Source organism: Streptopelia decaocto, assembly GCF_964273445.1.
Source record: "Streptopelia decaocto genome assembly, chromosome: 20".
Lineage (NCBI taxonomy): Eukaryota > Metazoa > Chordata > Aves > Columbiformes > Columbidae > Streptopelia > Streptopelia decaocto.
The window spans coordinates 3,506,154-3,521,426 of record NC_138675.1 but is presented as its reverse complement, the minus strand read 5'-3'; the positions used below and the strand labels follow the sequence as shown (position 1 = coordinate 3,521,426).

Here is a 15,273-nt window from a genome sequence, read left to right as displayed (position 1 = left end):
GCTGTGACTGTTGAAGGATGTTCTGTAATGACAGCTAATCGTGTATTTCAGCTCTGTATATAAATTAACCTTTTCTACTGGAATGGCTTTCCAGATGAGCCATATGCATTGCAATGTGTTAGATGTATTATATTTGATTAGTTGCTGGAAATCTTTGAATTAAAAATTACATGGATTTTAAGCCATAGCCACACTTTTCTTGTCTGCTATGTAAATGTTTTGTTGTTTATTTCAGTACATGTGTCACTTGCAGAAAAGAATGTTTTTGCAGGAGAGCTGTTCAAAACTTAGAAAGCTATTAGTCAACTGATTTACATTAAAGTGTCTACAGCAAACCGGCAGCGTGTACGAGACATGAGTGAACGTGATGCAGCAGCACGGTGGTATCAATGAACGCTACAAAAGGTAAGTTCGTATTTTGAGGCTAACGGAGCATAAATATGACTTAGAAAGACGCTTTATGCGTGTGGAGGGTCTCTTCAAAGATACTTGATGTAACTTCTATGTCTGGCCAGCAGCCAGCAGCGCTGTGTAACCTGAAAGCCGCGGGGTTTAGACCGAACGCTGCTCCGCGGTGCCGCCTGCTCGGGGCGGTTCCCGCCGGTGTCAGCTCCGCCCCGGCCGCGCTCGGCGGCGGATGGACCGCGGATGGGGCCGCGATGGGACCGGGATCGCGCTGGGCGCCGCTGATGGGGCCGGGACCGTGCTGGGCGCTGCTGGCCCCGCTGCTGGCCCCGCTCCTGCGCTGCGCTGCCGGCCGGGTGAGTGCGGGGAGCCCCGCGGGGTCCTGTCCGCCGGGACCGGGCGGTTTGTGTGGTGCTTGCAAAGCGGGAGCGCACCTGGTGTCATGAAAGGTGTGATGCAACGGGCAGCGTTTTACCGTTGTGCTTGCAGAGGCGTAATGCAATGGGCGTCGTTGTAGTGTTGTGTTTGCAGTTATCTGTCTCCCTCAGCTTGTGCTCAGCTCGGTGTGATCCCTATAGGAGCCTCCAATCTCCCTCTTGGACTTCTTTGAAGCTCATCCTGCTCCTTTTGGTTGTGTTGTCGTTATCTTCTGGCTTCCCAAAGCAACGGCTGGTCATTTTTCCTGGATTTTCATTGGAAATGGGTTGATTTTTTCAGGCTTGTTTGAATGTTTGCAGATACTGTGAGTGTCCTGGCAAGTGCAGGGTGTAGATCTGTATGTATTTTACACCATTGTTTAAACAGGAAGAGCTTGTTGTGCTCTGTTGGATCGCTAAAACTATTCTTTATTTACATAGGAAAGCCCTTTAATTTACATCTAAGACCTGGTGTGACTGTTGTCTTTCGTATCCAGCTGTACCGCTATTTGGTAATGAGTGCTTTTAACTGTTTGAACCAAAGAGCTTCATGGGATCTATTTGACTTTGATTGTGTGTGAAACCAGGTGAGGGTGTCAGAATGTAAACTGAGCCTGGAATTATACAGTGGTCTTTTAAGGGATACTGCGTCCTATAGTGGGTTAATATATATTAAATTAATTATTTTAACTGCTTCTCACTCATTTTGAATTCAGCCCTGGTCTGTAAGGTGATAGTATTTCAAACCTGATTCACTGGAGTGCACCTTGGGGTGCATAGCGCAGAGCAGAGAAAGAAGGGAGAGTCTCAGAATTGTAGCAGACCTTATAAACAAAACTTAAGAGTGAAGTTTTGTCATAATTCTTGCTGAAGAAATGGCTTTGATTCTAAATTTGTAAATTTGCAGGAATCAGCTCTCCTCTCACCATAAACATGTCCTAAACATAATGATGGAACCCAAAGAAATGTCCATATGTATCACCCTATCTCCCTTTGGTGCATCTTCTAAGATGCCTCCATGTAAGATCAAGCCTAATGTGGCCAGTCCTGACTTCCTGATGCTTTCATGGGAACTTGCTCATCACCTGCCCTGTGATAAGTGATGAAGATGCAGCCTGTGTTCCTGCCTCTCAGGCCTGCAACCTGTTATTCCTCTTGCTTTCACCCCTTGTCTGCCTGAGTATCTTTGCTTTCCGTAGGGAAACTGTAGATTTTAAGGCTCATCAGCTTTGACTGTGCCTGTTACTGTAAGTGTCAGATCTTGATTTATTGAATAATGTCTTATATTATGCTAACCTTTGGTGTGTATATATATATATATATATATATATATATATATAAAGTAAAATATACTATGTAAAAAAGAAGCTTTATGTTTTGAGTATAGTTGTTACAGCCTGATACAGCTCCCACTGATTTTGGCAAGACTTGCTGTTATCTGATAACGAATCTTCGACAGAATTATTTTTGTAAATGACCAGTTTAAATATTTTCAATAGGAATCTGTTTTTTTCCTGTCGCAGCAGGTTTGGTAGCTTAGCAAACAGTATCTCTTTACCTCAAGTCCTTTCCATAGCAACAGATTTTTACGTCAGAGCCCTTGGTGACGTCACTGTGGTTTCATGTGCGTAAAGAACATCATACGCCAGATGCAGTTCCTGTTCAGACTCCTTTGTTTGACAACTGGAGTTTGAAGAAAGCAACTGTATGAAAAAGAAACAAATAAAAATCTAGATATGTGAGTTAGGATTAAAATGTATGTTTAAATATTTTGTTTTAAATGGCCTCCTTGAGTGGAAATGAATGTAATGTGAATGGATTTATATTTATTTATATATATATATATATATTCATCCATTATATTAGCATGTTTTATTTCTATTGTTGAAGATACTTGAATTCAATTACACAGAAAGTCCAAGAATACAGGAACAAGCTGTGAGGCAGGAATTAAAGGAAATTACATTCGTTATAACTAATATTCAGACTTCTCAGCTGGTATGGAGACTGCTGCTGGCCCACTCCTCTCCAGCTACTGGGTGCCTGTGGTACAGATGGGAAAATGATTCAAACAATGCAGAGACTCTAGAGAGAGAGTCTTGAGTCATTGACTTTTTTGTATGTAACTTCTCAGCGATTGTTTAATACACAGGCACTGCAAAAATCTCCCCAGTGAGTTGTGTAGTCAGCGGCAAGCACGGTTTACCCATTTCTGTGCCAAAATATATTGCGTAATTTCAATGGTGTGCATAGAGCTAGACTAAATTTCATGTTTAATAAAGTCTGTGCCTCTGCTGCTAGAGGCGTTTTGCTTCTACTTGTACCTGTCAAATTTAATGAAGTCCTCCAAAGTCTTCATTTTTCTGTGTGAATATCTTGAAAGTCTACTGCCTTTGGACACTACTACCTAATCTGAGATCTTTTAAGTCTGTAACTCAAGAGATCCAGCATCCTTCACACAATCTGCTTGCAGAACATTGGATTGCAGTAAAAGCAGAAGACAAAAAAGGACGTAGGAGATATACAAACAGTAAAAAAATGTGAAGATTGTGGAATAGAATCTGATCCCCATTCATCAATCTTTCAGCCCGAAGTAGCCAATGGATCTGGATGCCAGATACAAATATTGTACTGCTCAACTCGGACCCTAGAATTGGTGGAATGGCTTGAAAAAGCTGGGTCTTCTTGTAGCAAAGAAATCCAGAAGAGATTTATGGCCAGTAAGTGGCCACACTTCCTCTGGCAGAGTGGGAGATTTGACTGCTGGCCTCAACAGTTTACACTGGCAGTAATTACTAAAATTAATGGCAACCTTCCCGTGCAAACAAAGCTGAGTTCATGTGTGTATACAAATTGTATCTAAGTTAGTTTCCCATAAAGTTCTTTGAGGACAGTTGGCAAGAAATGTTCAATTGCATGTCATTGAGAGCCGCAGCTCATCAAATAAAATCTCTGGAGATTGTATCAGGCAGTAGACATATCCTTTCAAGCACAACTTAAGAGAAATAGATGTGAACTTATCAACCAACAGGTTTTCCTGTGTCTTTAACTTGCAGGGCAGTATTTACAACAGACAATGCAGGTGAGATAAGAACATTTTTTGCCAGGAAGCCTTGCCACCAGGATAATTTGTGATGTGGTTTATTGTATTTCCTTCCCCCGCCGTGTCTGTTCTTGCAGTGAAGTTTTATGTTTTGAAAAGACTCTCAAGTGCTTGTTTTAATGAAGCTGCTTGTAGTAGCTACAAAAATGTGACAACACACTGGATCTTTCTTGGTTTAGTAAATGAGAAAATAATTGAAATGAAAAATGCTTTGGATGAGAGCAGAGCCCTTTTCTCCTTCATCAGATTTTAGTGTCAGCTCATATTTGCAAATGCTATGGTTTGTTGCTCATCCTATGAGGGTACAATAACAAATCCAGCATTAGGAATTATTACTGAACCTAGAAGGTATTGAAAAACCTTGGTTTTATTTTTAAATTATTATGGTTATTATTCTCATTAACAATGATGAAACTGATAATGTTGAAGGCAGCCACCTGGTTCTGCTTCAGAGTCTTCAATCCTTGTGCAAGCGTCCTTTAAAGAGGCCTTGTTAACTGGGAAATAAAATGGAAGCCAGAGTAGATATGCAGCTAGTAAGAGGTAAAATATTTCCACAAGCAGCATAAGAAAAATATGGGTTCCCTTTAAGCGCTTGTTGAGAGTGGGAAGTGTTAGTCTACTTTGTCAGTAATGTGAAGACACAATAGATAATCAACGTGTTTTTTCAGTAAGGAGGAAGGATATTTTCATTACCGGCCTCCAAAGGGATTGTTCCTGTTTTGATTTCTCTTTTTAATAAGACTTGTGTAGAACTTCCCTAAATGTGTGTAGATTATACATGGGGCAATCTCTTCAGACTGAAGAAAACTGAGCAGCATCGCATACTTTCGAACAGCATCTTTCTGATCTATCAGGAAACTCCTACACTCGCACTACCTAAGATTAGCCTTTTTCTTTTGAGTGAGTATATTTTTCCCTTTGAAAACAGGTGACACATCCTCAAATATTTTGGTACTTGTTCACTGAAGTCATTGAGCTGTGCTGATTGGTGTGAGCTGAAAATTGGGTACACTTGTGACTTATGATTCTCCTCTAATTTCTCCTAGGAATATTCATTGCCTTATACACCACAGTTTGCACAATGCAAAGATCCCAGCACTGAATTCTATGATGAAGAACTTAATAAATGTTGCAGCCAGTGCCCTCCAGGTAGGTTATAATTCAAACCCTTTACACAGCCAAATTCATCAATTTTCAGATGACTGTGGTACGTTTTGAGTATTTATACATCTTAAGAACATGGAATTTTTGCTGTTGTCTAGCTGGAAGACAGTAACATGTGACTATAAAAATATCTGCAAAAGAGACACACTGTTCATCAGAATTGGAGTTCTGGTGCAAGGTTAACCTGGCTGGGGCTCATCAGGAGGTGGGCTGCTGAGCTCATGTAGGCACAGCTTTGTGCTGAGCTCTTGTAAGCACAGCTTTGCATGGTGTTTAATGAAAGTATTTTTAAGTCAACATCTGGGGGAGGGTGCAACAAATTAGACAACACATGTCAGGCTCAAGCCAGCTAATAACAAATATATTGTAAAATAGGCCGTGAGGTAGAGCTTAGTTTCCATACTTTGATAATATTGCTTAAATAAGGGGCTTTCCATTGGACAGGTTAATCTATAAGTGTTCATTAAGGCAGGGTTTTTTTGTCTTTTTACTGTAAATCAGACACTGCAGACCACTGTCAGAGACTGGGTACAAGACTACAGAAACTGCCTGCTTGACATGTCATGTCTTACACTTCAGTGACAATGATTAATAATCTTCTGCTAGCAAAAGTTGTTGACTGCAGAAAAGTGGGTGTGTGGCTAGTAATGCTGTTTGGGTATTTTAATAATACAGTTTTTGCATCAAGTTGTAATTATATTATTACATTAGACACAGCAAAAAACCTGCCTATTTGTCTCATTACATGCTGAGCAAACAAAATTTGTCTCCATAAATGCCGAGTTCCTGTCAGAGAGATCCGGAAGCTGAAGCAGGAAATCAGTACATGCTGAAGCAGCCACAGTTGCTTGAATTAACTGAAAATGTCTAGATAGATCTGTCAAGCTTCCTTTGTTAAAAACACAATGGATGAAAGATGATAATTCATCGGTGAAGCCTTTTTCTGTTGTGGTATGTACAACAAACTCTGAGCAACGAGTTGTAGGAAGTCTAAACTCTTTATTTTTGTTATTATGAATTGGATTTTTTTTTTTTACAATAGATTATCAAAAACTGAAGCCTAAATCATTAGCAGGATGTGGGAGGCAGAATTCTAAGGTTCAAGTAAGTACATGGAAAAAAACAAGTCTTTGGAAATATTTTCTATGGCTCACCTCCAGGGCCCTTCTTTCAGATAACAGATTTCCCAGGCAGTTCCAAAGGCTTTCTCAATGTTACTCCTGCTTTCTGAGTGTATTTTCCAGGATATTTCTGGACAGGATATGAGACATTGACTTGTATCTTCTTCCTCCTTTCAAGCAAAGGGGAAACAGCAACAGAGGGGTTTTGCTTTCTCCAAAATGGATATGTTGGAGTTCTTATTCCCACTACTGCACTGAATGTGTTGTTGGTGAGAAGCACTGGATGAAATACCTTTGATAGCTTTTGATTTCGTCTGGAATGCCAGTAGCTTCAGAACCTCATTGCTTTGATCGTTAGGGCTGGCTGAAGAACTGAAAGAAAAGAGTGAGCTCATGGCCCTTCTGTGGTGACACGTGGTGAAGTTCTTAGTTCAGGTCTGTTTGTGGTAGGACTTTATTATGCGTTCGTCACTTGCTGCTTGTAAAAGTAATAAGGGCCTCAGCCAGACACGTCATTTCAGCATGTGCCTGACCTTCAGCATGAAACACCATCCTGTGTTTCACCAGAAAACACAGCTTCTATGAGGAGGAAAAGATTGATGTACTGTGGTAGCTGCACCAGGACTGAGACTGCCATGTTTTGAATACAGCTGGAATTCACTGAACTGAATGGAGGAAAAGGGGTCAAACAAAAGAAATCAGAGTTTCTCTGTATATACATGTGGTCCTTGCTTGGTGTACGTTGCCAATCTGATAGCTGCAGTGGAGGGAAAGCGTCTCTACAGCTAACAATGGAACTTACCTTAAATGATTCCCAGGGATCTTTTCCAATGGGATGCTTTCTCTGTTTTGTTTTCTCATGTGTGGGTTTTTTTGATAGGTCAATATAAGACAGAGAGCTGCAGTCACAGTGTGGACACAAAGTGCCGTCCCTGTAGACCTAACACATACACAGCAATCTGGAATCTGTCTCCTCTGTGCTTTGCCTGCTCACCACCCTGCAGGAAAGGTAGGCTTGAATTATTAAAGGGGTATTTGTGACTTTAACAGTCTACTCAGAGTGTGGCCTTGGTTTAACCTAGTCTTTTCTCCTAGGAAAACCAGGAGGTTTTGGCTATCATTTGTATAGTCCCATTCTCATGCTTTTGGGGAAAAGAATCAGGGAAAAGTCTTGCAGAGGGCCCTGCCCCCTTTTCTTTCCAAATCCTAAAAATGTGACACCCATCTTATATTATTTGAAACGAAGGCACCGCATCACTAAAATAGGTATAAATGTCATCAGCAGAGTAGATTCCTGCTTATACTCTCCAGCCAAGGGAGCTTAAGACCTGACTTGCACAGTATGGAATGGATAATGACATTTGCAGCATCCAGCCAGTCCTCAGTTTGTCGTCTGAACTGACAACAGCAAATGCCAGTTGTGATATTCCTATATGTTTTTTGTTTCTTTTGCAAAACAGCATAGTCAGTTTGTTAAAGCAGCTGGACGGTATGTAAAGTAGTACCAACATCTGCACTATGTGCATTAACAAATTCAGTGCTGTTGCCCATCACTTCTAATGGAAACTGGTGGAGAAAACTATCTTCTTGACTCACTGGCAAGTAAGTTTTAAGGATAAAATCTAAGCTGTTCAAAGGACCTTTGGTCTCATCTAAATAGATAGTCCTACAAAGCTGGTTAATTACAGTATGAAAATGTCTGTAGTAAGGTCTCCAATCACTTTAAAGACAGTTGATGATCTGCATAGACTACAAATGTTGGTATGGCCCCCAGATACTGCACCGATGAACACAGGTTACACAAATGTGCATATATATGGTTATGATACAATACAGCGCAACTGCAGGTACAGAGTTTCAAGTGTGAATTCTACAAATGCAAATTTCTCCTTTCCTAGAGAGAGGGAGGAAAGTCTTCTGAAAATGTTGATGCTGGGGCATATAACGTATTCGTTGTATGATGGCATACTAGCCAGAAGCTGCAAAATTGTCTTCAGTTTGTAGAATGTGAACATCACCCCATATTTACTTGAAACGTTACAGGCTATAATTTTAAATATTGCTAATGACATCTTGCATTATTCTATTTTTAAAAACAGGATTGGTGCAGAATCAAACATGCACTAAGTCACAGGACAGAACCTGTAGCTGCCCACCCAATGAGTACTGCATTTTGAAAATGTACGACTCCTGCAAAATATGTGATGTGCATAAAAAATGTGGAAAAGGTTATCGAGTTTCCAGAAAAGGTAATTTAATTCTGAACACTCTACACACAAAATAGATTTACTGTATGAAGAGGATTATTTTTTGCATTAACAGTCCATAAGTATTTCTGAATGTGCCCCCAACTCAGTAAATTACAGGAATATTGTCTTTTGACAGCATGTTGCAATCCGTTACTACCATATATCATGAAGTTCCCCAATCCAACTTAATCTTCCTTTGTTTTGCTCTACCATGTGATTTCTTGCATACAAGTGACTCAGATTCAAGATCACTTATATCCTGCTTAAATCCTTGGAACAGGGCTTCAGGTTGAACTTTTGTTACAGTAAGTAATGGTGACTCTATGCTGTCCTGCAGAACTAATCTGTCTTTATTAGATTATGAAAGTCACCACTCTGATAATGTAGCTGTCTCAAGATGATATATAATATTCAAAGAGGTGGAACACTGAATATTTTTAAGAAATTAAGATTAATCTGAAAAGATGCAGAACTTCAGAAGAATGGAATTCATGGTTAGCCTGTCAGGGATGAGTGAAAAAGCTCAGCTCTGTCTGAAGTACCACATTTTAACCTTTTGGTGGGTTTTTACGGTCTGAAAAAGACTATAAAGGGCACCAAACTAACCACTGATTAATCTTCTGATTTGTGTTTGGGTTGGGTGTTTCAAGTAAATCTCTTCCGTGACAGTTAAAGAGACTGTATTTTGTGTACTGCGTCTGTATCACTTCCAGGATCTGTACCGCAGACTGAATTGTTCATTCTTGTTTCTCACTAGATGACTAACTGGAGATTTTCTATTTGTTTAAAGGGACAGATAGCACAGATACAGAATGTAAACCTTGTCCTCCGGGCACCTTTTCACATGAGGAATCTTACGATACCAGCTGTGTACCACATACAGTGTAAGACAATGTTTCTGTCTAGTAGCGATCTTCACTGTGCATGGGGTTGCTTTCTATCCTAACATCTCTTTTTGTTTCCTGCAGTTGTAAATCAGTGGCTGTTCCTGGAAATAACATAAATGACACTGTTTGCAGCAACTTGGGAACAACACTTGCCACAGTTGTATCTCACACTATTTTGAACCTGCTCCTGACCCAAAGCTCGTCTTCCAACAAACCTGAAATAATAACTCGACCTGTCATTTTAAACTCTGTACCTGACGTGTCTCACATAATTGGTGAGCTATTGACCTTTTAAAAGTAATTTTTGTCTGCCTAGGAAGCAACCTCAGTTATTTCTCAGTTCCCCTCCAAGACCAATTACCTGTACCCAAGCAGAACCTCAGAACAGCTGAATTAATTTAATATGATGCTGCTTGTCATGAGTTGCGTAATATTTACCTGTGCTACCCCAGTGCATTCTACAGTACTTGTAATTCCGGAAATATTTCTAAAACTCCCAAAACGATATTATACAAGGCATTTCCTGAGAAGGTAGAGAAGGTAGAGAGGTCATATCTTAGATTTGGGACTATGAAGAGAGAGGAAGTCCTTAGAACATTCGAAGTGTGGATGTGTTCTCTCCTGCAAACAGCCTCTCCAGAAGGCAGACGTGTTTAGGAGCGTTCTGAGCTGCCTCGCCTCGTATTTAACAAACTGTTGCTGGCCTAGAGAGACATCTTTTGCGACTGAGGCCTAAAGTCTGTCCTCACTTTTCAGAACAGGAAAATTCAGTTTTATGCAGTGTTGGAGACTGAAATGAGACCTTGGTATCCAACAACAGAGGCATCAAATGCGAATGTCAGACACACCTGATACTTGTAAATTTAACTTTTGTAGCCAGGGATAGAACCTAAAAAACTGCCTCTTTCTAATTAGATCATTTGTCAGGTCAACCTGCTAAATAATTTATCTTTTTAATTTATTTTCAGGATCAGTGGCAGGACCATTGTTATTGATGGTGATAATTGCTATTTTGGGGGTTTGCTTAGTCTCCAAAAAAAAAGGTAAGATTTATGACATGAAAACAAGCAGATCTGTAAATATTGGAAAGAGTGTCACTTTATTTCCCACTAAGTTGAGCCTAGTGGTTGAGTGCCATTAGCATCTCAGAAGATGCTAACTGTCTTTGAGAAGCTTTTGCAGCTGAAACACATTGAGGTGCTAACGAACTGTCTATCCTCATTTGCAGCCCTCGTATATTCTCCAGCAACTACAGAAGCAGATTTGGTGAGTGTCCCTTGTTCCTTTCCACCTTTTCCATTTCTTCTGAAGTTTTACAGAAATCGGGCTGTCTTATCTGACTGCAAGTAGAAAACTGCACAGCAGAAAGACAACTGGAGTGAGAATGGGGTGGTGTTGGATGTACCTTCCACACACAATGCACCATCCTCGCTTGACTTTAGGCTATATTAGCAATAAAGCAATCAGAAGACCAGATTTTAGAGCCCAGGTAATCAGCGAAGTGCTGTAGGTGCCTTCAGGAGACAGGTTCATTTTGTTGAACGCTCAATGAGCTGGTATGAATTTTACTTAGTCATCAGTAGGCAAATGGAAATTTTCAGTGGTTTCTTTAGCTGTGTAAGTGCTGAGCTGTTCTTTGTCAGTGTTTTTAGAAAACATTAATGTTTTGCATTTCTCTGCAAATGTTGCAGCCTATTTCCCCTGCAGAAAAGCTGTGTGACAAAAAAGTAAGAAATACAGAATCACAAAACTCCAGCAGTTCTGAACAGGAGAAACAGCATCTCTTAGAAACTTCTGGGTCCAGCAGTAGCTCCCTGAATAATCCCGCTGGGTCTGCAAGTGTCAGTGTGATAAGTAACAATAACGAAAAGCCAGAAACAGAAGGATTTCAGCAGCGAACTTCAGCTGCAGAAGGGTGTCAGCTTCACGGTGGAGACAGACACAACTCCGCGAGCTCAGGTAAGAACGGATCAGAATGATCCAGCTCCTCTTGAAATTTGATTATCAATCATGAGTCTTTTTAGCAGAAATTTAAATGGCAGGATAAAACATCAGACACATGTTCAGCAGAGAGAGTAACTTTCGAAAAGAAAAAGTGATTGTTTTAAGCCTGAGACAGTAAAGAGAGTGTGCTCGATGGAGGAGCAGTTATTTGCAGACTAGGGGATCAGCATCGTGTGAGGCTCTGACCTGTGAGTGGGAGTGAGAGCCACAGGGAGCAGGAAGAACACTGTCAAAAGCATCTGAAATGGAAACTGGTGGGTAGGGAGTTGGCTGTGATCAGGGCTCTGTATTAATTTTTATGGCTTTTTTATTTCTGGGATGACATATGGTACCAAACCCCCCGTAAAACACTACAGAATCAACTCTACCAGCTTACCTAAATGAAGTGAAGCAAGAAGATATTTAGTGTCTATTTTAAGTCAAAGAACTGGCTAAAGAATCCAACCATCCTGTTCTGGATTTCGTGCTTCCGTGTTTAATGTGTTTTCTGTTTATTTGACAGAACTTTCTGGTAACGGAGGAACGCACGTGAATGTGACTTGTATTGTGAAGGTGTGTAGTCCAGACTGCAGTTCCCAGTTCCCAGAACAGAATAGTTCAACGAGCATGGATCATGGAAATGCTCCCTATCATTCCCCAACAGGGGAAGAAATTCCCCTTTCAAAAGAAGAAAACCCCTTGAAAAAACAAACTGAAATTCAGATCTCAGTGGAAAATGAGGACAATTTACTCCAAGACTTGCTTCCAGAAGAAAAGAACTTTCCTCTGGGTATTCAAGATGCGGGGATGAAAAACAGTTAAAGGAAATTACAGATTATATACTGATTGACTGATGATATTAATCAAACAACCCCTTATCTTCTAAAAGAAAGTTTATGATAAATGTAGCATTCCTACAGAGACTTGACATTTCAGATGAATATAGACACTGATGCTTTTGAGGTTTTTAATCTCTTTTGCCAGCTCTGAGAGTCCAATGATGATCTTCGCAGTTTAAAAAAATTTGAACATTTTTTCTGACTTTATGCCATTGATTTTTCTGCTGAGTCTTCTTGTGATGGTAATTTGGGTTCGGGTTTGCCCCGTCAAGAACATCGCTGTGACCAGCACTTCTAAGAGACTGGAGTTGAATTATCATTCATTCAATGCTAATGAATTATCCATTTGATTTTAATTTTGAAAGTATTGCATTCCATTTCCTATCACATATCTTCATGGGCTTACCTTCCCTCATCCTCCTGGTTATTTCTTTTATTCTTACAGTTTGCTTTCGCTCATGATTAGACTCAGCTTCTCAAATCAACCTTAAGTGTATCAAGGAGTGAAATCTTTTACAAGAACCTTTTTTACTAGATTACAACTATTATGTCTAAACAATAGCATTTCATTAGCTGTACATAGTGCTTTTTATTTTAGGAAAGGAAATCTAGATTAAATAGTTATGATCTTGGAGTAGGAAGTAAGTTCCTTTTATTGGCAGCTCTAAAGTTTGTCATCTTTGTGTCCAGGCTGATTTTATGTGGTTCCCTGATTGATTTTGACTTCATTTTTGAGGTTAACCATAAACCCCAAATATTTTTCCCTATGTTCCACTGCATATTAGAGAAGATCCACGTGACTATGCACACCGCATACCTCATGCCCGCTGACCTCAGGAAAAGGGCTATCTCTTGATGATTGTGTAGCATAATCTGTCAAAAACTGAATGGACTCAAACCTCAGGACCAGAAAATCCTGTTCTCCTTCACTTCTTGCTTGACATTGAAGATCCAACCACCTCTTACAGAAAATTAGTAAAGGTTCTCCTTCAATCAAGTGGGAGTCTTTCGGTTTTGGAAGTCAATTCTTAAGGTCCCATTTCCCATAATTACATTTTGTGCATGTGGCTTAATGAACAATCGTGGCATCTATACTCAACCAGAATTTGCAATACGGTGATTGAATTACATTGGAATGAAGTCATACGGTAGGCACAACTCTTTTATGCCATAAGAACATACGGTTGGACTAGATGATTACTGTACTTCCCTTCTATTCTACCTCAAGAGAAACTAAATGCAGTAGTTATTTCTGAGGCCTTAGACTGAAAAAGGATATTTTGCAATACCATTTGTTCAGGGACAACACAGAAGAGGCACGGATACTAAAAATACAAATTTTAAACTTCCACAAAAGCTACGGGGTTTACTGACAATGTTTCTGGAACTGAGAACTGGCAAATAGGTCTTTAATTCTGTTATGAAGAAACCTTTTGTAACTGTATATTAAACTTCTAGGTGAAGGTAATTTTCAGAAAATACTTTGAAAATGGGCACAGTGAAACTGTTACAAAACTGGACGATTTAGCCAAGAAAATGACCTAATTTTATGCAGCACTGTGCTACTTTCACGTCTTGTTCGTCAGCTCCCAGTGCTGGGACCGCCCTGAAGCAGCAGTGGAAGATTTCTGAAGAAGTTTTAATAGCGTTTAAAAGGAGGATCCCGTTATGGCCGTTAATTTAATGGGTTTTCAAATTATGGAGCTGTGTGACAGCAGGAAAACTCAAGTTTTGTGTTGAAGTAGGAAAAATACGCTTGCATTTGCTTATAAAAAGTAAAAAAAAAAAAGAGGCGCCTATATTTTTATAATTGTGTGTATCTTCAAGTTTCCTAACCTCTCAATTAAATAAGATTATAATTTTTAGAGGGAGTGCTTTTGTTCCATCGGTTAAGCTGCTGCTTTCCAAACAATTTTATTTAATTGTACCACCCAATTACAGGAGGGCTGATGCACAGCAGCCTGTGCCGCTGAAGAGAACTCCACCCAAGCCCGGCTCTTGACTTCAGCGCAGCCAGGGGCAGCCGCCCCCGCGGCCTCCAGCCCGGACAAAGGGACTTTGGACGCTTTTCGAAGCCGAAATATTTCGATATTTTGTTTCCCGCCGTTTTCCCGCTCTGAGGGGCCTCGCGCGGCCCCCGCTGCACGAGCCCCCTCACGGCGCGCACGCAGAGGCGCGAGCCCGCCCTCGCGCCGCCCTCACGTTCCCGCCTCCCCCGTGGCTCCGAGGCGCCCGGGCGCCCCTGCAGGCGGCGCGGAGCGAGCCCGGCCCCGGCCGCCCCGGCTCCGCCTCACATCCATAGCTCGGCGCTCCCCTAGCCAGGCGTCGGTTCGCTCGGGATCGATTGGCGTGCGGCCCGCCGGCCCCGCGCAGCACCGAGGAGGCGGACACCACCGGGAGCCCAGGTGGGTACCGGCGGGCTGAGGGCGCGGGGCTGCCCGGGCTGTCGTATCTCTCTGCGTCAGCCCCTTCTCCCAACTCCGCGGCGTGGGCCCGGCCCTGAGCGGCCCCTTCCTGCCTCACGCCCCTCGCAGGGCTCCGCCCCGCCGTCCCGGCCCCGGGGAGAGAGGGGGGGCGAGGGGCAGCCGCGCAGTCCGTGTCTCCTCGCTTCGGGGCCGGGGCGGCGGAGGGGACACCCGGGCGGGTTCCGTGCGGCGCCTCGTCCTCGCGGCCGGGCCTGCGGGTTCCCCGAGGCGCCCGCCCCGCGTGGCGCAGGCCCTTTGCCCCCGCGCCTCAGGGCTCCCGCCGGGCAAGGTGACCTTTCGCTTGGGCTCCACAGGCGGTGGTGCCAACAGGTCTCTTGCCTATCGCGTCCTCCCTGCGACGTGTTTGCCTGTGTGGAGCGAGAGAAGGGACAGTGTCCCGAACGCTCCTCAGCCACTTTTTTTTCTCTATGTGTCATCGGGCCCTGAGTAAAATGCCGCCCTGCTCCCTTGCATTGACAGAAAACCATCCCAGCTCCCTTCCCTCCCTGCCCGCAGCCTTTGCGCTGCCCATGGCCGGCTGCCCCAGGCTTCTCGAGGGCCTGTCTCATCCTCCCTGTTGGAAAAATAACACCTTTTTCCAGAAAAAGTGAGCTTACTTTGGGTGGGGGTCTTGGTTT

The 15,273-nt window shown here is 42.2% G+C and overlaps 2 protein-coding genes across 5 annotated transcripts in view; both read left to right on the top strand.

The window, feature by feature from the left end:
- The first annotated feature begins 328 nt into the window (after positions 1-328).
- On the top strand, positions 329-12,804 carry TNFRSF1B (TNF receptor superfamily member 1B). The gene is made up of 10 exons (XM_082069632.1): positions 329-761; positions 4,974-5,076; positions 7,093-7,221; positions 8,312-8,461; positions 9,252-9,345; positions 9,430-9,623; positions 10,317-10,391; positions 10,577-10,614; positions 11,040-11,307; positions 11,855-12,804. The coding sequence occupies exons 1-10, from the start codon at positions 504-506 to the stop codon at positions 12,151-12,153; spliced, it is 1,608 nt and encodes a 535-aa protein (XP_081925758.1). The 5' UTR covers positions 329-503; the 3' UTR covers positions 12,154-12,804.
- Positions 12,805-12,952: 148 nt separating this feature from the next.
- Positions 12,953-15,273, top strand: part of VPS13D (vacuolar protein sorting 13 homolog D) — a 78,630-nt gene continuing 76,309 nt past the window's right edge. For 3 of the 4 annotated variants that reach the window (XM_082069622.1, XM_082069623.1, XM_082069620.1), the window contains exon 1: positions 12,953-14,575. The gene's annotated coding sequence lies outside the window, so the exon portion shown is untranslated. Of the gene's footprint in view, positions 14,576-15,222; positions 15,243-15,273 lie in introns of those variants that run through there. The other variant, XM_082069621.1, reaches the window with a different exon arrangement.